This window comes from Cynocephalus volans, chromosome 15 (genome assembly GCF_027409185.1).
Source record: "Cynocephalus volans isolate mCynVol1 chromosome 15, mCynVol1.pri, whole genome shotgun sequence".
In the NCBI taxonomy this organism is placed as follows: Eukaryota; Metazoa; Chordata; class Mammalia; order Dermoptera; family Cynocephalidae; genus Cynocephalus; species Cynocephalus volans.
In genome coordinates, this window is record NC_084474.1 from 24,452,934 (window position 1) to 24,477,548 (window position 24,615).

Below are 24,615 nucleotides of genomic sequence, written 5' to 3' on the forward strand. Positions count from 1 at the left end.
TTGTGGCTCCTTGCTCCTATGTGGGTCCACGGAAACCCTCTTAGTGGTCCTGCTGGCCTAAGGGCCACTAAGGCCCTCTTCTCCCCTGCTGTTTCCAAGAAACTTCATATGAAGGGAACAGCTGCGGCTATTGACAGCTCTTGCTCCATGTGCTCACCAGCTCCAGCCTTAAAGAGGCTGGGATTTGAAATGGTAGGAGCAATCCTTTCTTTTTCTCATCGTGGCTTCTCCTGCCTTCATATACTCTGTAGGTCTTTCCTCCTCTTCCCCTGGACTCTAGAAGCACCCCCGCTTGGCTGTTGTTGCTTTTTAAAAGTTGTAAATTGGTTGATTTATAGGAGAGAGTGACACTGGTGACTGTCTTCTGCCATCTTGACAGTAAGCCTCCACTCAACAACTTTCTATACCAATTGTAGAAATATAACAGAAGATGGTGAAGAATTCTACGTTAATCATTTCCTTTTTCTGAAGGCATCAGTTTTGAGTTTACTTGCTATATTCATTAATGTGAATGGAAGAATTTTATCCAACTAGAAGGATTGTATTTATCGATAAGCAAGTTGTATTTTAAAAATATTCTGAAGTATGGTAGTTTAAAAATAATTTTCAGTAGAGAGCTGGTCATAAAAGATATTCTAAAATTTATTTTTATTTCTTAACATTTTCTAAACTTTTGTTTTTGTTCTCCATTGACTGCAGTTGATGCCATCCCAAGTGCTAAAGTACAAGAGCAAAGAATGGTAAGCAATCAGTCATAAGTTTTCAAGTTAGTTTTGGGGGATAAAAATTTTTAGGAATGTGATAAGTTAGTATTACAAATTTTGAATTCTTCAGGAATATTGAGTTAAAGAATTTAAATCTTGTCTGATCAGTGTATTGGGTAGCTAGAGAAGTGTTCGTATGATATGTAGGGAAAACATATTGTAATGGTTAAGAACAAGATTCTAGTGGTAGGCTGAGGGAGTCTGTTTTTAGCTGTCTAACTTAGGGCAAATTATTTAATCTCTCTGTGCCTCAGCTTCCTAATCAGTTAGCTCAGTTGGTTAGAGCGTGGTAGTATAACACCAAGGTCAATGGTTCAGATCCCCATACCAGCCAGCTGCCAAAAAAACAATCAATCAATCAATAAATAAATATAAAATATTTTCAAGGCATTTAGAGACAGGTCCAGCATATAATAAGTTTTATATGTGTTTATTAAATAAATTAAAAATAGCTCCAGTGTTGCTATGAGGATTAAGTAAGATAATATATTAAAGCTCTTAGAGTAGGGCCTGGCCCTTAATAAGTACAGTGTAAGAGTTTGCTGTTATTAAGATTAGCAGTGATAGAAGTAGGAGTCTATAATGTAAGTAGTGGTGAGGCCTATAAATAAAATAAGCAAGATAAGGGGATACAGAGTAATAATTCTCACTGAGGAGGTGACATTTGTGCAAGACTGAATAAAGGGAAGGGATTCATTCAGCAAGTATTTATTGAGCACTTCTATGGACCAGAAACTGTTGCAGGTGCTGGGGGCATGGAGTAAACAAAAGGGACAAAAATTTCTGCTTTCTAATGGCTTACATTCTGAAAGGAGGGAGAGACAATAAACACATTAATCTATATAGTATGTTAGATCATGGTGGCATGGTGACAATGAGAGCGCAGAAAAGGAATTGGGGAGTACTGGGGTTACAGTTTGAAATGTAGTCGGCATGGGGCCTCAGGGCATAGGTTGCATTTGAGTAAGGACACCAGGGAGGTGCCATGGGAAATCTGGGGGAAATCTGGAGGACAGACATTTCAGGCAGAGGCCCGGGCAGAGTTGGCCTGGTGCATGTAAGGAGCAAGCTGTGGGAAGGGGCAAGTGGGAGCAAATGGGGCAGACAGGTGCTGGCGTGAGGCTGCAGGGCCTCAGAGGCTGTCCCGGGGCTTTGGTTTTATGCTGTGCTTGTGGTTGATGTTTTCACTTGATCACTGAGTGCTGGGCATTGAAAATAGACTGAGGAGGACAGAATGGTATTGCAATAGTCTAGGCAAGAGGTAAGGTGGCTTAGGCCGGGGTGAGTGCAGTGGGAAGTGTCAGAAGTGTTTGGATTTATTTTCAAAGGAGACCTACTGGATTTTTGGCATACTGAAGTGGAGTATGACAGGAGTCAAAGATGGACTTCATGGCTTTTGGCCAGGAGTTGCTATTAACAGAGGTGGAGAAGCAGGAGAAACAATTTTAAGGGTCATGGGAAGATTGGGTACTTCATTTTAGGCATGGTAAGTTTGAAGTGCCTGTTAGACAAACATCTGGAGCTGGTGAGTACACAGATATGAGAGAGTTCAGGTGAAAAGGTGGAGGTTGGAAATACAAATGTAATCTTCACGGCACCCTTTATGAGATAGGTAGTGTTCCCATTTTCAGATTGTAAAAGTAAAGCTCAGCTAGGCTCTTATTGCCCAGGGTTACTAGCTAGTAGCTGTTGGTGCATTGTTTTGGACTTAGAATAATGATGATACAACGATGTTGGGAATAGCCATTTATTGACCACACTCTACCTGAGTGAGATATTTGACCTTTATTTGTTCTAAAGCTTACAAGGTATGCTTATCTCTATTTTGCATAAGAGGAAACTGATATTTAAAGGCTTATTATCTTGCCCATGGTCATACAACATTAATAAGCAGTGAAGTCCAGATTTGAACCCAGGTGATACAGAGCTCCTGCTTTTTCCTGCACCACAGTGGCCTGAGATGTCATGACACCTACTGGGAAAGGACCTGCAGGTCATGAGGTTTTTCCATATGTGGCAGTTATGTTTCTCTGTTAAAAGATACTGAAATTTAACATCTGGGGTTTTGCTTAAAATCCTGGATTAATAACAAAGATTTTGCTGAGTAGAAGAGCAGCATAAGCCAACAGTTTGTCATGGCTGTTACACAAAAGCTAATAAATTTTGGGCTCCCGATCTTCCTAGAAACTGGATTATATGGAAAACAGGATGAAATTGAGGATGATTGTCATGGAGAACATAAGAATTAGGTGTACTTTGATCACTCTTCAGTTGTGTGGAGGGCTGTGGGCAGAAGAGAAGTTGGGTAGAATGTGTGAAGTGCTGAGAACAGCTGGTTCAGACCATTTGATTCATCTGCTGTGATTATCATCACCATAATCATGCTAGGAAGTAGATGTAGGATCGGTGGGTGGTAAATTAAAAAGGAGATTTAAATTCAGTATATGGAAAAATTTGGTACAAGAGAAGAAACTTCGGATAATGAATGCTGAGCATCAATGGAATCTATTGCCTTAAAAATTAGTGGACAGCTCTTTGCTGGAGTGTTCTAGCAAAGACCAGAAATCTGGTGGGGTATTGCAGGAAGGTGTTGTTAGCCAACTTTAGGTTCCTTCTGACATATAAGGTGATATTATTCTGTATTTTATTATTCTCTATATGTAAATTTAAGTTACCTTTCATTTGGGAGCTTATTATAATAAGCCCAACCCTAGCATTAATTTTGTCCCCTATTGTATGTCCCTTTATATCTGTGCTATGTCATCGTGACAGTTGCTGTCACATAGGGCTATCATTATCTGAGGGCATGTCTCTCTTAATTCATCTTTGTATCCCCAGTTCCTAGCATGGAAGAAATAGTAAGTGCACTATACAGACTTATTGAAAGGATGAATGAATCCCAGCAATCGTTAAAGACTTCTAATGTTTAATTATATTTTCATCAGCAGTAATGTGATCTTTTTATTTGACTTCAACCACAAGGGGGCAGGAAGGAGTGGAATTAGGAAGTAAATGTCTTTACTTGCCAGAATCTCTAATCAGGAGAGATCAGGTCTTACTGTTTCCTTCACTATCTTGGTGGGAGTGATATGTGCTAAGGCTTTCCAGTATTTTCTGGCCATTTGAATGTGGTGTAGGAGGGAAGCAGTCCTACTTCTCCCCATCCTCTTTAGCTTTTTGGGGGAACAGCATGGAAACTTGTGCTTCTTCTTAGTACAAATTTCTTATTTTTCCACATAGGACTAATAAAAATAGTCATTAATATATGATGTTTCTTTTAGCCCAGAGATGATACTAATGATGTCTTGAAAAATTCATTATTGGAATCTGATAGTGCATTTATTGGTGAGTATATTAATTTTAATTTATTAATGCTATATTGTTTAAATATTAAATAATATTTAAATCTTTTAAGTGCTTTTCTCCATACTTACAAAACCAGAACTGTTTGTCATGCAAGGTGATAAAAAAGGAATATTCTGTTTTACTGTTTAATGAATAATCATCAAAAATGGCATGCAAAGTTTTCACAATTAAAATTAATAAAATGAACTTTAAAAGTCTTAGGAGTCGGGCCGGCCCGTGGCTCACTCGGGAGAGTGTGGTGCTGAGAACACCAAGGCCCCGGGTTCGGATCCCATATATGGATGGCCGGTTAGCTCACTGGCTGAGCGTGGTGCTCACAACACCAAGTCAAGGGTTAAGATCCCCTTACCGGTCATTTAAAAAAAAAAAAAAAAAAAAAAAAAAAAGTCTTAGGAGTAGTTCACACAAAAACCTGTACATGAATGTTTGGAAATAAATATTAGCTTTATTTTTAATAGCCCAGAAGTGGAATCAGCCCAGATGTTCTTCAACACGTGAATGGTTAAATAAACTCTGTATATACACACCATGGAATACTGCTCAGCAATAAAAGGGAACAAACTATAGAAACATGTAATAACTTGGATGATTTTTCAGAAAAATATGCTGAGCAAAAAAGCCAATCCCAATAACTTATATACAGTGTGATTCCATCCATACAGCATTTTTGAAATGACAGAATTTAGAAAGTGAGAACAGATTAGTGGTTGCCAGGTGTAAAAGACAGGAGAGGTGTATATAGTTATGAAAGAGCAGCAGGGATCCTTGTAGTTTTGGAACTGGTTAACATCTTGTTTGTAGTGGTGGATAAACAAATGTAAACAGGCGATAAAATAGTAATAGAACTTAATACACACATGCAAACACATAAATGAGTACAAGTAAAACTGGGAAAACTTGAATAAGGTCAGCAGATTGTATCAGTATCCATATCCTGGTTGTGAGATTGTACTGTAATTTTTCAAAATGGGGGAAATAGGGTAAAGTGTACAAGGGATCTCTATTATTTCTTGCAAGTACATGTGAATCTACAATTATTGTAATAAATATTTCTGTTAAAAAAAGCCATAGGAATATTTAGTCTTCAGAAGCTATGTGAAGGTACCATGGGACCTTTTTACTTACGTACTATAATTACATAGTCTGATCATTAGTGTTTCTGCTATTCAAGGACCATCAGGGTATTATCTCTTTTATATATTAGTTGTATTTCATTCCATTTACGTTAGATTTTCATGTGATAGAAATTCCAAGTTAACTTATATTTCTGTCTTCGTGTTATGCTTTGTTTTTTAATGAAGTTTTCCTTTCCAAGGAAGTTGCACTGGGGAGAGTGAGTAAAGATGAACCAGCAGGAGATAGTGATGGGAAGATAGCTCATCAGTGGAGGCATCTGGGAAATGTTACCTCTCCTTCCTAACAATGAGATAGTCTGGGCTACTCAGGATGGTGTTGTGGAATATTTCATTACTCTAGACCTTATACTAGACCTAGATCAAAGATACAGCAGTCTGCTTTTTGGTTAGTGGTCACTGAAAATATCCCATAGTCATGACTGTGTTACCACTGCTCTAATGAATGTGAGTAAGGCTGGTGGTTTTGGTGGTTTTTATTTTTAAAAATTATTTTTAAATTGGGTAAAATACACATAAACATAAAATTTATGTTTAAATTGAGTGGCATTAAATACATTCACATTGCTGTGCAACCACTGCCACCATCCATCTTCAGAACTTGTCATCTTTGAAAACTGAAACTCTTCATATTCAACGATAATTCCCCACTCCCCTGTCCCTGGCAGCCACCATGCTACTTTCCATCTCATGAATTTGACTACTCTAGGACCTCATATAAATGAAGCATATGTATTTGTCCTTTTGTGACTAGCTTATGTCACTTAGCATAGTGTCCTCAGTGTTCATCCATGTTGTAGCATGTGTCAGATCCCCCCCCTTTTTAAAGCTGAATAATATTCCATCGTATGTATGTACCACATTTTGTTTATCCGTTCATCTGTTGATCTGTCTTATTGATAGTAGCCATCCTCAGGTGTGAGATGATATCTCATTGTGGTTTTGATTTGCATTTCTATAATGAGTAGTGATGTTGGACATCTTTTCATGTGCTTATTGAGTACTAGTATATCTTCTTTGTAGAAATGTCTATTAAAGTCTTTGCCAATTTTAAAAATCAGGCTTTTTTGTTGTTGTTGAGTTGTAGGTGTTTTTTATTATATATTCTGGATATTAAACCATTATCAGATATATAATCTGGAAATGTTTTCTCCGTAGTGGGTTGCCTTTCCCTCTAATAGTTGTGTCCTTTGATGTACAGAAGTTTTAAATTTTGATGCAGTCCAATTTATGTTTTCTTTTGTTGCCTGTGCTTTGGGGTCATATCCAAGAAACCGTTGCCAAATCCATTGTCTTGAAGTTTTTCTCCTCTATTTTCTTCTAAGAGTTTTATGGTTTTAGCTCTTACATTTAGGTGCCTAACAACAGAGTTGTGTTAAAATACCTGAGGCAGAAACTGATAGAACTGCATGGAAAAAGAGATGAATATATTATTATGGTTGGAGACTTCAACACCCCCTCTCAGAAGTAGACAGATTCAGCAGGCAGAAAATCAATAAGAACATAATTGAACTCAGCTGCACTATCAATCACCTGGATATAATGGCTATCTGAGACTGCTTCATCAACAACAGTAGAACACACATTCTTCTCAAACTCACATGGAACATTCACCAGGATAGGCCACATTCTGGGCTGTAAAACACACCTTAAAAAATTTAAAAGAAGAGAAATCATACAATGTCTGTTCTCAGACCACAATGGAAATAAACTAGAAAACAATAACAGAAAGATAGCTGGAAAAATCCCAAAATACCTGGAGATTAAGCACCATACTTCTAAATAACACATGGGTCAAAGAAAAATTTAAAAGTATTTTGAGTTACATGAAAATACAACTTATCAAAATTTGTAAAATGCAGCAAAAATAATGCTTAGAGGGCAACTTATAGCATTGAATGCATATATTAGAAAAGTAGGAAGATCTAAAATCAGTAATCTAAGCTTCCACATTAGGAAACTGGAAAAAAATAAAAAGAGCAAATTAAATCCAAAGTAAGCTGACGAAAGGAAATAATAAAAATTAGATCAGAAATCAATGAAATCAAAAACAGGAAATTAATAGACAAAATCATTGAAACCAAATGCTGTTTCTGTGAGAAGATCAATAAAATCAATACGTCTCTAGCTATGCTGAGGGAAAAAAAGAAGAGACAAATTACTTATATCAGAAATGAAAGAGGGGACTTCACTACAGATTCTATGGACATTAAAAGTATAGTCAAGGAATACTGTGAAGAAATCTGTGCTCACAAATTTGATAACCTAGATGAAATCTAACACCTATTCATGGTAACTCAGCAAACTAGAAATAGAGGGGAACTTCTTCAACTTGATAAAGAACATCTACAAAAATCCTGTAGCTAACATATTTATGATGAGAAACCAGAAGCTTTCCCACTAAGATCAGGAACAAGGTAAGGAAGTCCTCTCTCACCACTCCTTAGAACCATTCTGGAAGCCCTAACTAATGCAATAAGGCAAGAAAAGGAAATAAAATGTATATGGAATGGGAAGGAAGAAATAGACTTATCTTTGTTCACAGATGATATGATTGCAGAAAATCTGAAGGAATCAATTAAAAAACTCCTGGAACTAATAAGTAGTTACAGCAAGGTTGCAGGATACAAGGTTACTATACAAAAGGTAGTCACTTTCCTATATGCCAGTAATGAACAAGTTTTTAATTTCACTTGAAATTAAAAACACAATACCATTTATATTAGCATCCTTTCCAGAAGAAATACTGAGGTATAAATCTAACAAAATATATACATGATCTATCTGAGGAAAACTACAAAACTCTGATGAAAGAAATAGAAGAACTGAATAAGTGGAGAGATATTCTGTGTTCAAGGAAGACTCAATATGGTCAAGATGTCAGTTCTTCCCAACTTGATCTATAGATTAAAAGCAATTCCAATCAGAATCGCAGGATGTTATCATGTGGACATTGACAAACTGATTCTAAAGTTTCCATGGAGAGGCAAAAGATCTAGATAGCTAACACAATGTTGAAAGAGAAGAACAAAATTGGAGGACTGTCACTACCTGATTTCAAGACTTATGATGAAGTTATAGTAACAAAGACAGCATAGCATTGGTAAATGAATAGACAGATAGATCAATGGAACATAATAGAGAGCCCCAAAGTAGACCCATGCAAATATGGTCAACTGATCTTTGAAAAAGGAGCAAAGGCAATATAATGGAGAAGAAGATTGTCTTTACAACAAATGGTGTTGGAACAACTGGACAGCCACATGCAAAGAAAGAAATCTAGACACAGAGCTTACATTTCACAAAAATTAACTGAGAATGGATTATAGACATAAATGTAAAATGCCAGACTATAAAACTCAGAGAAGATAACAGGAGAAAACCTAGATGACCTTGGGTATCATAATAACTTTTAAGATACATTACCAAAGTCATGATCCATGAAGGAAATAATTGATAAGCTGGACTTCACTAAAATTAAAAATTTCTGCTCTGCAAAACACACTTGTCAAGAAGTTGAGAAGACATGACAGGACACAGACTGTGAGAAAATATCTGCGAAAGACATACGTGACATAAAGGACTGTTACCCAAAATACACAGAGAACTCTTAAAACTCAACAATAAGAAAACAAAAAACCTAATTAGAAGGTGGGTAAAAGACTTGCACACACTTCACCAAAGAAAATATACAGATGGTAAATAAGCATATAAAATGATTATCATCCTTTGTTATTAGGGAATTGTAAATTAAAATGAGATACCACTACACACCTGCTAGAATGGCCAACATTTAGAATATTGACACCACCAGATGTTGGCAAGGATGTGAAGCAACAGTAACTTTCATTCACTGATAGTAGGAATACAAAATGGTACAGCCACTTTGGAAGAGAGTGTGGCAGTTTCTTACAAAAATATTCTTACTGTATAATTCAGCAGTTATTATCCTTGGTATTTACCCAAAGGAGTTGAAAACTTGTCCCTACAGAAACCTGAACACAAATATTTATAGCAGCTTTATTCATAATTGCCAAAATGGATAAATAAAGTGTGGTACATCCAGTCAATGCAATATTATTCAGCATTAAAAAAAAAAAAAGAGCTACCAAGCTATGCAAAGGTGTGGAAGAACCTTAAAAACATATAAGTGAAAGAAATCAATGTGAAAAGGCTACATACAGTATGAATCCAACTACGTGACATTCTTGAAAAGGTAAAACCATGGAGACAGTAAAAAGATTAGTGGTTACCAGGGATTAGGGGATTGGGAGGAATGAAAAGGCAGATCCCAGAAGATTTTTAGGGCAGTGAAACTATTCTATATGATACTACAGTGGTGGATACATGTATTAGTCCATTTTGGTTGCTTATAACAAAATACCTGGATCTGGGTAATTACTAAGAAAATGAAATTTATTGCTTACAGTTTCAGAGGCTTGGAAGTCCAAAATCCAAGGAACACATCTGGTGAGGGTCTTGATGGTGGTGACAGTGACTCAGGGGTCTCACATGGCAGAAAATGGTAGAGCAGAGAGAGAGACTAACCTCCTCATTCACTCTTTTTTTAAAGCTCTCAGAACCATGCCCCTGACCACAATTTTTAATCCATTCACTAGGGCATGGTCCTACAGTCTAATCACTTCCCCAAGGCTCCACCTTTCAATTACCATAATAGGATTTCCCACCCTCTCGGTAGTCACAATGGGGGCTGAGTTTCTAATACATAAAACTTGGGAGACACAATTCAAGCCTCAGTGAGTTTGAGGGGGCACATTCAATCCACTACAATACATGCCATTATACATTTGTCAAAACCTGTAGAACGTACAACACCAAGAGTGAACCTAACGTAAACTATGGACTTTAGGTGATAATGATGATTTCAATGAAGGTTCATTGATTGCTACAATGAACCACTCTGGTGTGGGATGTTGGTAGTGGGGGCAGCTGTGCCTCTGTGTGGGACGGTGGTGGGAGGGTATATAGGAACACTGTGCACTTTGCACTTAAATTTGCTGTGAACTTAAAACTGCTCTAGATAAATACAAGCTACTAAAAAAAAAAAATTAGTGGTGAGGTATATAAAGAAATCAGAAAACTTATTTTGGAATTCTAGAAAGCCCCATATCTCATTCAATAAAATGTAGTTATTAAAAAAAACAGCTATACAGGATAAATTTGGAAGTTTTGAATTATTTGTCAATTATATATTAAATTATTTTGTCAGTTATGTGTTAAATGATAGTATTGTATCAGTGTTAAATTTCCTGAATGTGATAATTATACTGTAGCTACGTAGGAGTCAGTCCTTGTTCTTAGAAGATGGATGCTTAAGTATTTTGGGACAAAGTGTCATGATGTCTCCAACTTCCTGGTTTAGCAAAGTGGCTCAGTAAAAATAAGCAACAGCATTCCCCAAAATATATATAGAAATTGGGAAAATAACAAATTCATTCATTGTATTCATTGTATTATTATAATTTTTCTTTAGGTTTAAATTTTTTCAAATGCAGGAGTTGGGGAAAAAATTTTAAATGTTATAGGCTATTCATCTCCACAGTCAAATAGGCTATTGGCTGAGTAGAATGGGTATAATCAAAAAGACTGGCAGTACCAAGTGCTGGTGATGATGTGGGGAAACTGGAACCTTCTTACAATGTAAAATGGTATAGCCACGTTTGAAAACAATTTGGTAGTTACTAAAAATTCTGAACAGAGTTACCATAATACCTAGTAGTTTCATTCCTACTATATATCCCCCCAATGAAAACCCAAAGACTTGTATATGAATGTTCATTGTAGCGTTATTCATAATCACTAACAACTAGCAAATATGTCCATCAAACTGGTAAATGCATAGGCAAAATGTGACATAGCCATATGATGGAGTTCTATTGAGCAATAAAACAGAATGAACTACTGGAACATGGTACTACATAGGTGAGCCTCAAACACATTATGCTAAGTGAAAGACAAAAGATTACATTGTAGAATTTTATTTATGTAGAATGTTAGGTAAGGTAAATCTGCTGAGACAGAGAGCAGATCCGTGTTTGCTGGGGCTGAGCAGGTGGGAGTGGGGAGTGATTGCCCATGGGCACAAGGGAGCTGTAAAGTGATGGAAATGTTCTAGATTATAATGATGACTACATACTTCTGTAAATTTACTAGAAATCATTGAACTGTGTACACTTAAGGTGAGTGAATTTTATGGTATGTAAATAACGTCTTAATAAAGTGATTCAAAAACAGGCTCTTTTTAAAACTCAGGTTTAGCTCTGAGTACAAGATTAGAAATAGACTCCTCCTTTGTGTGCCCCTTTTAGGTGCTTATGGTGAGACATATCCAGACATCGAAGATGACGTCCTCCCTCCACCATCACAGCTGCCCTCTGCAAGGGAGCGCAGGAGGAACAAATCGAAAGGACTGGACTTTGTATGAAATGTCTTTTTCTTTTTCCCCCTTTTTCTGTTCAGAAGAGTGAAAGGTCTGGGTTCTGACCCATGCTAAAATTGTGTGGTCCAATAAAGAAAGAGCACTTGCTTTGAAATAAGGTGGACATGGGTCTGAATCTAGGCTCTACCACCAATTAGTGGATGACTTTGAGTAGCTTATTGAACTGCTGCCTTGACTTCTTTGAGGTAATATTTTCTTATCCCCCGTGGTGGCTGTAAATAGAAGCTGTGTACCTCACACAAAAATCTGTCCTATAAATGTTAATTCATCACCCCAGTCTTCCTTCTTCCTCTGAATGTAAGGATTTCAGAGAAGGGCACAAGAAGAAACTGATACCATTTACTGGAAAGCCTGTTACATCCTCATAACCCAACTCTCTGATTATAGGTGTCATCTTCATTTTGGTCAAATGACTTGCCCAAAGTCACATAGACAAGAAGGCCGAAATTCAAACCCATGTTCTCTCCACTCTGCTCCACAGCTTTACAATATAGCCAGTAAAAAGCATAGGCTTGGATCCCTCAGTACCTGTACCACCAATGTCAGGTCCTCATTGGGTCAGCAACTTTGGGCAATTTCTTGAACTCTGTGTTTCCTTATATATGACATGAAGATATAGTTAGGTAATATATGTGTGAACATTTAGCATTGAGCCAAATACGCAGGGAGCTCTGAACAAATGACAGGTACTGTTGTTATTAGCAATGTTATATGTACAGCTTTACCAGGCAGCGATAACTTTGTTTACTTGTTACCCTAGGCAGCTACTAATCTACTTTGGTCTCTATAGGTTTGCCTTTTCTGGACACTTCATGCAAATGAGACCATACAATGCATGGTCATTTGTGACTGACTGCTTTGTTGTCTGTCTTTATTCAAAGGAAAGGTCACCATGTGGCATCTGGTGGCAGCACTTATCCCTCTGTGTTGCTGAATCAGAGTCCACTGTGTGGGTGGTGCACATGTTGTTTGTCCATTCAGTGGTTGATGGACATTTGGGTTGTTTTTACTTTTGGGGTATTATGAATAATGCTATTAATATTCACGTGCAGGTTTTTGATGTTTTCATTCCTCTTGAATATGAAAGATCTTCAAAAAGTTCATGGAATAATTCATATTATCTTTTTATTCCATTTTTCCATGAACTGTTTGAAGTACTCTCGTATATATTTGGGAGTAAAACTGTTGGGTTATATGTAATTGTATATTCAGCATTTTGAGGAACTGCCAGACTGTCTTCCAAAGCGGCTATACCATTTCCTATCAGCAGCTTCCAGTTTCTCTACATCCTAGTTTACAATTATTATTGTCCGTCTTGTTGATTATAGCCATCTAGTGGGGGTGAAGTGGTTTCATTATGGTTTTCAATTGTATTTCCTTAACGTTGAACACCTTTTCATGTGCTTATTAGCAGTTGTACATTTCCTTCAGATATACGTCTATTCAAATCCTTTGCCCATTTTAAAATCAGGCTGTCTTTTTATTGTGGTGTTGTAAGGGTTCTTTATACATTCTGGCTGCAAGTCCAGTATCAGATGTATGATTTGCAAATATTTTCTCCCATTCTGTGTCTTTTTTACCTTCTTGATGGTATCTGTTGAAGCACAGAAGTTTTTAAATTTTAATGTGGTCCAACTTACCAATCTTATCACTTGGGCTTTTGATGTCTTATCTAAGAAACCATTGTCTAAACCAAGATCATGATGATTTACTTCTATTTTCTCTTATAGTTTTGCTCTTAAATTTAGTCTATATATACACTTAATTTTTGCTTATGGTGAGGTGTAGGGATCCAAGTTCATTCTTTGGCATGTGGACATCCAGTTTTTTGGTACCATTTGTTGAAGAGACTATTCTTTTCCCTGTTGCATTTTGTTGGCTCCTCATCTAAAAATGTAAGGATTTATTTCAGGATTCTTATTTCTCTTCCATTGATTTTTTTGTCTATCCTTATGTCAATACCACACTGTCTTGATTACTATAGCTGGACTGAGTCTTAGCCCTTGCTGTTTTAGTTTTTCCTTTTGTGTTCTGTAACTGTCAAGCTTTATCCAGTCTGGCAGCATTTATACATCATCACATATGCTATTCCTTTTCCTTGACTGGGTCATGTGAGCCTGCATGAATAATCACAGGAGTCAGAATATAAATGCTCCATATTTCCAGTTATTTTGTTCATCACAATATACATTTATCAAGGATAATATATATATATATATATATATATATATTTGTTTGTTTGCTTGTTTGTTTTGACTGGTAAGGGGATCGCAACTCTTGGCTTGGTGTTGTCTGCACCACGCTCAGCCAGTGAGTGCACTGGCCATCCCTATATAGGATCCGAACCCGCAGCCTTGGCGCTATCAGCACTGCACTTTCCCGAGTGAGCCACGGGGCTGGCCCCAAAGATAATATATTTTGATTCTCTGATTCATCCTGAATATATTTTATGTTAAAGACTGTTGCTGAAGTTCTGTTCTCTATCTACAGGATAACAACCATCCTAACGTACCATTGGATGGTCTCTCTTTAAAATCTGTGTCCAGTGTCAATGTTGATCAGCTTAGAATGAGAAATGAGGAAAGAATGCGAAGACTGAATGAACTTCAGAATAAACCTATTAATACAGGTAAGTGCCCAAGTTTAATGGCCTACAGCAAATCCTATAGGAACTCTTAAATTTGTTTACATGGAAATTTTCTCCGATGGTTGGGAGATAGATGGGATGGGAGTTTTAAAGTCTTTTTGAGTCATATGGCCCAGGGCACAGTAACTATCCAGCAAAACCAGACCTCAGGATTAATTTTGCATCCAATTCTTTCTACTAGATTCTAAGTAGATAAAATAGTTTTTGCTTATGAAATATACCCAGACTTTTCTTTAAGCAGGGAAAAATACTGACTAGTATGGTATCGTAATCACTTACTGAAGTGAGAGATTATCAGAAATTAAGACTTTGAGTTCTTTAAATAATGTATCTATTTAAAATGTGTAAGTACTATGAAGAAACTTTTTACCTTTTTACTTGGCTTTCTGCACCGTGGACAAACAAAATAGCCACAGGCTGGTATTTTCTTTTTGTTTAGTCAGTTGAAGCTAGTCATTATGAGTGGTCTTTCATGACTCACAGGTTCAAGCTTGACAGGGAGCATGAGGCAGTGTTCCCCTGACAGCTAATGAGCTCCTATGCCTATTCCAGCCTTTTTCATACTGATTCTGTTAGTCACTGGGCTAATGGGACAATTTTATATTGGTGTTGTTATTAGTTTTAGCAAATAGTAAAGTAGTCTATTTGGACAATACCTTTTAGTCTGGTAAGCTACATTACAATAATTTTCTAATAGCAATTGTCTTAAGATATTTTTAGATCCTACCTTAACACTCATATAATCTCTAGCAGTTAAGGTGCGATGTGTTCTGATGGTGATAATTCCATACCAGACACCAGCAGACATTGTCAATTGGTGGAACAGTACTTCTCACACCACACCCACGAAAATGTGGAACAGTGGGAAAGGATGTCGTCTTTCTAGCTAAAAGGCATTTTCTTCTCAATTTCTTTTAGAACCAATAAACTGAATTAATATTTATCACGGAAATATTTGAGAGAAGATAGAGCATATTAAGAATCTACTCTTCCAGAAGGTTTCCAATGTCTAAACTGTTTTTTAAAACTGTCCTTTCAAACAGGAGCTTTTTGGTGTGATGTGGATTGATTGCATATTAATCTGCACACATCCCTTTGCTGGGTTTATCCTTCACAGACCAGGAGATGTAATTAAAAAAAGAAAACAAAAAACTGACATTGCAGGGTAGGAAGACAGATTTTCCTATTATTATATCTAATAATAAGTAAAATATAGGTATAGAAGTTGAGTACAAATTCAATTAAAGAATAAAACAAATTAAGAGCTACCTCTTAATGGACTAGATATGGCTTACTTATTATTAGGTGTTAAGAATGGAGGTAGTTTCATCCCAACTAGTACTTTTCCAAAATGACTTTTAATTTCCTTATAGTAGTGTTAGAGGTTGGGAATATTCCCCAAACCTTGCTGAATTAAAAAAAAAAATAAGTTCTGTATGATATCCATTAGATTTCTCCTGAAGGTGAGTTATAAAGTAAGATTACCAATACTCCACCAGTCAATTTAGTCTCTGGTGGAGTTTCCTCGATATATGTAGGATCCCTCTTATATACTTAGAATTCCTGTGGGTGCTGGTGCTGTGGAGTCAACTTACTCCATTTTTTGTTTGACCATTTTTTGTTTCAAAAAATTGGCCCCTTCCTGGGCCTTCTCTCCCACCTGTAAAATGGGGGTCTGAACAAAACGTTCAGTTCAGAACCTAATCCAATCCTGTGAGGAAAGGCTGAGCTGTAATGGGATGGACTACAGGAGACTTCTGTCACCTGAGTCATGTGTCTCTTGCCTTCTGTAGATGACGAGAGTTCACTGGTTGATCCTGATGACATCATGAAACATGTGGGTGATGATGGATCAAACTCTGTAGCAACTGAGCCCTGGCTCCGCCCTGGCACCTCAGAAACACTGAAGCACTTCATGGCAGAGCAGCTGCACCAGGAGCAGCAGCAGGTCCCCGGAAAACCAGGCACTTTCCCTTGGCAGGGCCTGTCTACAGCACATGGTTAAAATAAATCTGTATCGGACCTGGTAGTGCTTTTAAAGGTAAGCAGAATGTTAAATCTGTACCTTTAATAACATGTACTACTTTTGGCTTCTATCTGGAAATTACTTATTTTTCCATCTGTATATAAACTATTTTTTCCATGATGTATATTATGTACATAAAAGGCCATGATTATTGATTTTATATATTAGAATTGTATAGAATTATTTTTGCACAATTTTGCCACAAATTAGGGTGGTAATAAACTCTTGGATTCAACTACCATATGTGCATTATTTTAAATTCTACTTAAGGTGAATAAAACATAAATGTCTTAAGAGTACTGTAAAATCAGAATACCCTTTGTTATATGCATATTTGCCACTGTTATCTGTATTCAAAATAATTCATTTCATAAATGCATCTGTTGTAGCTGTGACTATTCCAGTTGCTATGTAAAGGAGAGAATCAAATGTGCTATTTTCATGTCATTTGTAGCTACTGACTCAGTAGAAATGATGGGAGCCGAAACTGATTTTATTCCTGTGAGCCATGCACTAAATGTTACAACTTTCTGCCTCTTTTTATTTCTGTGCCAATGAAGCATTGTCTTAAGTTACTAATTTATATGATTTAACTACTACTTGATAGAAATAAATTTTTATTTTTATTACCAATATGTTGATTTCTTATTTTAATTGGAATTGAGGTTTCTGGAGGCTGAAGAGAGGTAGGAACACCTGGAGTCAGGGACAGAGACGGGAATCTTTGCTGTGCCACCATGGACCGTTGGATAAATGAGTCAGTTTTTCTCATCACTCAGTAAGTTGATGCTTCTAAAACAGGAAAGATTCATTCAAATTCTGTAAAATAATTCTTGGATTAGTCTTCAGCAACATGACAGCTGAGAACACTCCCCAGGCACTGCTTCTGTGACATGTCCGTTGACATAATTAATGGCAGACAAGATCAGACAAGTTCGTTGCAATTGTGAAATTTCTGTTATTTTGAGCTTTGGCTACATGTAAATTTTATACTCAGTTTTCTAATTTTAACCATTGTTTGTTTTACTATTAGAGATTTTTCTTCTCTCATTATTACCTGAAAGAAAGAAGAAAGCCTGTGTCCCCTAGGGAGAGTCCTGATGCTACAGGTCGTGTAAAGCAGACTAGAAGGTCCCCTGAGGTGGGTGGACTCCTAGCTTTAGCATCCAGCTGGGCTTGAACAGAGTTGTGTCTCAGGAGTAATAAATATGGTACACTTACAAATCCACTGTTCAATAACTGTTCATTATCTAAGAGAGATGTGAAAGCAAAGATGGCATACTTCTGTTTTTTAACGCAGCTCTCAAATTATGTTGACATGTTCCATTTTCTTTGTTAATGCTATGTACCATACAATTTGAACTGACTCCTACGATGCACAATATCACTGCAAACTGCCCGAATGGAATTTTAGCTTTTTTTCTCAGAATTCAAATAGTGTAGCCTTATGCTGGATTATTAATAAATACACAAAATATTTATTTTAAATTATTAATATGGTTAAGAAAGCAGAGTGTGGGGGGAGAATCTAATGCCAGAAGCTGGAAAGAAGATGTAAGAACCAAAGAATATAGAATTTGTAGTTCTGGCTGAAGATATCCTTTCCATAGTTGTCTGTTTGGCTTTTAAATGAAAAAAATAAAAAAAGAATCAATGAAACATAGGGCTGTGGGTTACACAGGTTTTGATTGCACTGACGAAATAATTCAAAAACTTTATTGACCTATAACCTGATTAGAATATGCCAGATGAGAATCAATATTGTACAGAAAGTTGTACAGAATTTTTTTACATAGAAAACTTTACATCTGTACCATATACATTTTATCCATCTGAAAAAATTTTCTACATCCACTGTTAATACGGAATGCTTGACAATTTTGTCTTTTAACCATCAGAGCACAATTCACAGTATGAATACATTTCCAGTAAATCTAACCTCTGCAAACCATGCCAGTTTTATTTTAATATATTCAACATTAAATTCTGTACATAGAGTAAAATCTACATCAAGCCCCGCCACCAAAAAAGAAAAGAAAATAAAGTGACAGCAACCTAGATTCATTTTGCAGTGATTCAAGTTTCGGTCCATGAAGGATCATTCTATTTTAATGGCTCATTTTTAAAAGCCCTAAGAGAAGTATATTACAGGTAGTGACTGTCAGTAGGGGTATTTTCTACCTTTTTTTTTTTTTTTTCCCCTGTTGTTGATCTTGACAAGTGCTTAGCCACAATGGCTTCTGGGCATGTTAAACCCTCAAAATTACCCCCTGCCCCCCAAAAAAGGGCAAAACTACCCACAAAATAAAAAAAAGTTCAATCCAAGTGTTTAGTGCCTTTGACAAAATATTATGGGTATTTAGCAGATGAATAAGAAAATAAAGAAAACAGTGCAGGAAGAACTATATAATGTTTAAGATTTTTATTACAGACCTGCATCTCTGTACATTTTTCACAGAAGGATAATTACCAGTATCTCAGATAGCCTGAGTGTGCAAAAATTTTCAGAGTAAGAATACCATAGTTCCTAAATATCTTTTACCATGAACAATATTTTTTTTCTTCCCCCACCCCCCCCAATTATAAACATTTTATCCTTCAAAATACAGCTCTCCTGAGTTGTACTTCTTGCAGAAGTTCAATCTTTACATCTATAGTTCTTTGGGTAAGTTTCACTTCCACACCTGCCAAAAATATGTGGGGCTCACCCTGTTGCAGAGGACAGGGAAGGAACCGTGCGTATAAGCTGACACTGCTTAAACAGCCTTTCTGCTCAACATGAGCCCAACAGGTCACACAGAATTCACCAGACTACAAAAAAGGGACTGGAGTGTTCAAGTTTGAGTTACAGTTCTAAGCATCTTTACCAGTAACCCTCAGACACTGCAATTCATAGAAATGAGAAACCATTTTTCAGGTAGGAAACCTCAGCTCCGGGGTCCTTTTAAAGAGCGGAGGGATGTAAACGCCAACAGAAAAATATTAAGTTCCCATCATTGCTTGTTTATTCCAAGTTCCTGTTCAGGTGGTTGTGATATCTGAAAAACGACTCCAATTCGCAGAAAAAATCTTCTAAGAACAGCACGAAGTTCAGGAATCAAGTCAAATTGCATAATTTCACATAAGAGAGGGTAGTAGAATGATGCATGAGCTTTAAACTGGGGGGTGGGGGGGGAGGAGAGAATGAATTTCTCCGTTAGTAATGCTTGCATTGCAAACTGCAGAGCTAAAACTGCCTTCCCAGTCAAACCACTTGGGGCATGCACTGATCACAGAAGGGAGAGGGAGGGCAGAGTGTGTGACAAGCAGTGATTATAGGGATTATGAAGCTGAGAGACTGGGAAGTATTCAAAAGACTCAATACAAACCCTATTCAATTATCTATCCTTATTTTGAAGAACATTCTCTTTGACAAACTTTTAGTAATTTAGCCTTGTTTTTCCTGGATAATAAGAAAAAGAAAGAAGCTGAGCAAGAACAAGAGTTTTTATAAAATATGGGTTATTAGAATTGTATGCTTTGTTAAGTAAAATTTTTAAATGTTAGGGAAAACTCTACCTAAAGCTGCAATATAAGATATATAAACACTGTCAGGCAAAGCTATACATATTCCATACTTATAGTTCAATTTATATCCTTTGACTGTCTTTGCTGTTATTCCTTGATCTCTGCACACCACCCCCCCAGATACAGGGAAACAGTCTGACACACTGAGATGAGAAAGCAAGCTGTAGAGTAAGACAGACTGGGGTGTGGCATCCTTCTTGGCCACTTGGCTTTTGGTGGCCTTAGGTCATGAATTTTCCAAGCTTTACCTGGCCCACTGATCAGAGGGAAATGCACCTGGACGCAGAGCACGTGACCTGGGCTGAACACCTACACAGTGCTGAGTGGGCTCGCCCTGCCTCCATGGGGTCCCACACGCCACCGGGGCCTAAAATCTCAAGTATCGGGCCACCTGAATAGGCATTTTCAAATCTATTCAGGGGTTACAGCAAAGTAACCTGTTTTTTCTTACGTGTGAACTATAAGTTGCTGTATTTTATGAGTAAAATATTCATTTTTGAAAACCTCAAAATATGCATTTATACTTATATATTTGCATTTTACCTTTATTTCTACTGGTTTAAATTCTTAAATGAGTTCATGGCCTGTTCACTAGGGGCTCTGGGTCACATGGAATTACTAAATATGCCATAGGAATGGCTGCAGCCTGAAGCACAGGCCCAGAGACCAGATGTAGCCTCAGGTAGGGGTGGTGTGCAAGGCCATGGGGTGGGCTGCAAAATAGTCTTCAAAGTGGGGAAAAAGAGGAAGCTACAGAGCTCAGGATGGGAATTTCAATGTTGGGAGAACCCAGGACCTTGTCAAGGTGTCCTAAGGGGTTCTGATTCCTCTTCTACTTAATTCCCTATAGAATTGCTGATTAGAGAACACAAGCTGGGTAAGGAGAGAAAAGGGAGAACGACTGAGAAGATGTGCTTACGCCACATGTGGTCGTGCACAGCCGCAGCACATCCAGGGCTCTGCTTGGTCTGCCTTAGAGCTCCTGGACAGTGGGCCTGCGCCTGGCATCCCTGCCTCAGACCCAGTCCCATGCTGATCAGGCTAGAAATGCCAGGCTGGATAAGAAGCCTCATACTTACCCTATTATCGCTTATCTTTAGAACTTTAGTTAGAAACAAAAGCAGTAAATTAGTCCAGGCTTCCCGATGACTTTCTGATGTTAGAGTGAGGAAGTAACTTAGTGCTTCACTGCAGACACTGCAAAAGAAAAGGTTTACTTTGACACATTCCTGGCACACTGCTGCTCCATATATTCACTGAGAACAATTAAGACAAAGAGATAGTGAATATTAACTATTAAGAACTTGCTAGATCTCATCTATTTACATTAACTGGAGTGCCAACATAAACATTTGTTTTTCAAATTAGGAAGAAATCCAAACATATTAAAAGCAGCCATTGCGACTTATCAGGAAATCCACATTTTCTTAATTCAAAGCTGCCGTACACTAATGCATGCACATACACGATGTCAAGAGACGTGGGCTAAAATCTGGGGTGGCTCATCCCTTCACTGTGAGGCCTTAGACCATTCTGGGCCTTAATACTCTTGTCAATAAAATAGAAGAATGGAGACTAGATGATCTCTTAAAATTCTAAAATGTATTCAACTGGTCTCTGAGAACATCTATTCCCCAAGAAGACACAAAAATACAATGCAGATGACCATATTCTTCCTGACTGGCATGTTTCCTTCTTAGTGTGAGTTTAAATTTTAGTTGTAATGAAGTAAAACAGAATGAAAAAAAGTAACACCAACAAAAATTCCAAACACGTTTTCAAACTAAATGCACACAGGCAGATTTTCACTTTCACAAATGATTGTTCTGTAATAATGGGCTATCTTATGGCATTAGAAAGGCCAAAAAAGCCGTATCATAGTTTAAAGTTTTTAAATTTTAAGAGAAAACTTTCTTCTTTGTCCTGTGTGTTAGACATGATCTATTCACATGTCACCAGCTGTACAAAGCACATTCGCCTCTAACACTGTATTTAACCACAATGGCTCTGTGAAATAGTGGCCTCCGGGCCCCAAAGGCTCAGATATTTGTCTGGTTCTGCCTATGCCCCTTTCTTGCTCTGCATCATGTAGCCACACAGTCACGGCAGAAAGCAGCTGAGAGTCTTACTTTAAAAGCCTCTGCTGGACCTCCTCCCAGGCACTAATCCGGCTCTCGTCCATGTACATCCGGAAGAGAATGCGCAGCCCACAGGCCAGGCTGCTTGTCTCCTGCTTCAGAAGGTTGGGCTTGGACTTGCCTTTGAAGCCTGCAAAAAAAGGAAAGCTTCCAAACATTTGTATGGGAAGGCATCTTATATAAAGGCAAAACAACCTGTATGGAGGCCCATTTTGTAAACCGGAGATGCCCTGAGCCACAGCAGTGTGCACCCTGGGCCTCTGTCCATGGGACAGTGGTCATGCAGAAGACAGCATGCCCAAGCCAGAGCAAGGGGAAGCCCAATGTGAAGATGATTTCTATGTTTACAATTCCCTCCTATTACAAGCAGGGGGTAAAAGACATAAAACAACTTCTGAGGCCTGGGAAAGTGAAACCCTTCAAAAGAAGTTGCACTTGAAGCCCTACAGCCAAAATCTGTACCAACGGCAGCCTGCTGTGCCCATGCAGGGCTCCCGAATGAACAGGGAGCAAACAACTGTTTTAAATGCCAGAGGTGTGAAGGATCCAGTGTGTGTGGAAATAGGAACCTCTGGTCACCTCAACAGGAACAGTGTCAGTCAAATGTGGCAACAACATGAGTTGAAGAAAGGAGAAAAAATAAGTACAGACTACTCTTTCCAGAAGTTAGGTTGTAAAGGGAAGAGGATGAAGAAAGCCTTTTTAAGTAAAATAAGCCAACGTAAAGCACCTAACACTCTAGTTTGATGTTAGATAAACATCAGTTCCCTTCTTTCTGCCATATTCTGCTGCCCTCACTCTTCCAGCACTGTTCTGCACCCAATAGGCCTGAATAACTATTTCTTAAATAAAAAATTAGTGTCAGTTAATTTATAGTTATTTTTTATTTAAGTTTTCTAAATGGTCCTAACCAAATACGTCTTCTGCCCCAATATGTTCACTTCTGTTCTAAGGTGTGGCCACTCCCAGAAACACAGAGAAGTCATTCAAATATATTTGCCAGATTTCATGTGTGGGACCTTAACACACATGTTATTTCCCCATAAAAGAACAGCTTTTATTGTGCTAATAAGTATCAACAGGAATGCTCAGGCTTGGTAAACAAGATGAAAGAACAGTCAGTCAAAGAACAAGTCGATTAAACAAGGGGGAAACAAATCCATCCAGGTAGGTATTTGACTTATAGATGAGCAGGAAAAGATGTCGTTGTTACACTACCTTATTATTACTGTTTAATTCAAAGTATATACAGCAACATGCACAGACCTGAAAGCATACAACCAATGAATTCTGATAAATGTAAATACCTGTCCCACATCCACTAACAGTGAACAGTAAAATGTGAGACCTGCACAGCTTACCTGCTTTCCATAGAGCAGTCCTTTGTTCGTTGTTGGAATTGAATGCTTTTGCAAATCTATGTGACTCTAATAAACAATCCAGTAGCTTAAAAAGTTGTTGTGACGTTAAAAAGCGGTACATTCCTTGGTCTTGAGTATCAACTCGAACATCAAAGTCCACCGCATCTCTCTTTGGAAAATAAACCACCACAGCATACACACACAGTCACAACAATTTTAGTAAATTCAGAACTCAAAACTCCCCAAAGACCGGTAAGCCACAGAAAATCTGCTCTATCTTCACAGAAAACAGGGAGAAGTCCACCTTCTCTTACACATCCTCATCACTGAGCACCACCTCCCATCACCCGTCCCTTCTGGCACCTGACCCTACGGTTCTGCCCCCTCCCAGACCCTGCAGTCCTTCCCACCCCTCACTGCTCTGCAATCCCTCAGCTCCTCCCTTCTCTTTTCAATCAGTTTGGGGTTCATGGACCATGACCTTAATCATTGTCTTTCCTAACCCTGAGCCTCCTCTTTTTAGTAACTGGTTGGCAAAACTTTGCCGACCCCACATCTGCAGCCATACCACCAATGTGGCTAGAGCAAAAGGACTGGTTTCTCTTTAGACCCAGTGGCTTGGGGTGCTCCCAGCGCTCATCTGACATTCGCTGGTCCATGTTCCTGGACCACCAGCTCCTGTTTTCAGTTCCCTCGAGTATCTAAAATGTTCTTCCCAATCTTATGTGACAGATGATTTTTTTTCCCTTCTCAACAAGAAACTGGAAGCTGTTAGAGATCTGCCACACCACCCCCAAATGCACCAATCTTCCTGCATCTGTATGCACACCCTCTGCCCTACACTGCTACCATGCATGAACTATCTCAGCTTCAATCCCAGACAATCCCTACTTCGCACTAGGTACCATCCCCAGTCACTCAAAAATATTGCTCTAGCAACTGCCCAGCTCTCTCCTGCACTCTTTTTCTCTCACTACTGGCAAGCTCTCGTCAGCAAACATGCTGCCATATTGCCAATCTGGAGATCAAACCAGAGCAAGCTCCTCTCTTGACACCTTCAGGCTCCTGCAGCTACCACCCCAGTTCTCTGTGCCCTTCACAGCAAAACTGCTCGACAGAAGTATCCGTATTTGCTATCCAATTCCTCTCTTCT

General features: G+C 38.0%; 2 protein-coding genes across 4 annotated transcripts in view; one reads left to right on the top strand and one right to left on the bottom strand.

Annotated features, from left to right (window-relative positions):
• The window catches only part of CSPP1 (centrosome and spindle pole associated protein 1), a 109,335-nt gene extending 92,950 nt beyond the window's left edge, over positions 1–16,385 (top strand). For all 3 annotated transcript variants that reach the window (XM_063079470.1, XM_063079471.1, XM_063079472.1), the window contains 5 exons: positions 700–740; positions 4,046–4,109; positions 11,593–11,702; positions 14,214–14,352; positions 16,164–16,385. In XM_063079470.1, coding sequence (XP_062935540.1) covers positions 700–740; positions 4,046–4,109; positions 11,593–11,702; positions 14,214–14,352; positions 16,164–16,375 — 566 coding nt within the window. In that variant the 3' untranslated portion in view covers positions 16,376–16,385. The remainder of the gene's footprint in view (positions 1–699; positions 741–4,045; positions 4,110–11,592; positions 11,703–14,213; positions 14,353–16,163) is intronic.
• Positions 16,386–18,803: 2,418 nt separating this feature from the next.
• Positions 18,804–24,615, bottom strand: part of ARFGEF1 (ADP ribosylation factor guanine nucleotide exchange factor 1) — a 137,923-nt gene continuing 132,111 nt past the window's right edge. Inside the window, exons 36-39 of the mRNA XM_063080169.1 lie at positions 23,463–23,631; positions 22,093–22,231; positions 21,043–21,160; positions 18,804–19,554 (exon numbers count right to left, since the gene is read on the bottom strand). Of these exons, the coding sequence (XP_062936239.1) occupies positions 19,390–19,554; positions 21,043–21,160; positions 22,093–22,231; positions 23,463–23,631 (591 nt within the window). The 3' untranslated portion in view covers positions 18,804–19,389. The remainder of the gene's footprint in view (positions 19,555–21,042; positions 21,161–22,092; positions 22,232–23,462; positions 23,632–24,615) is intronic.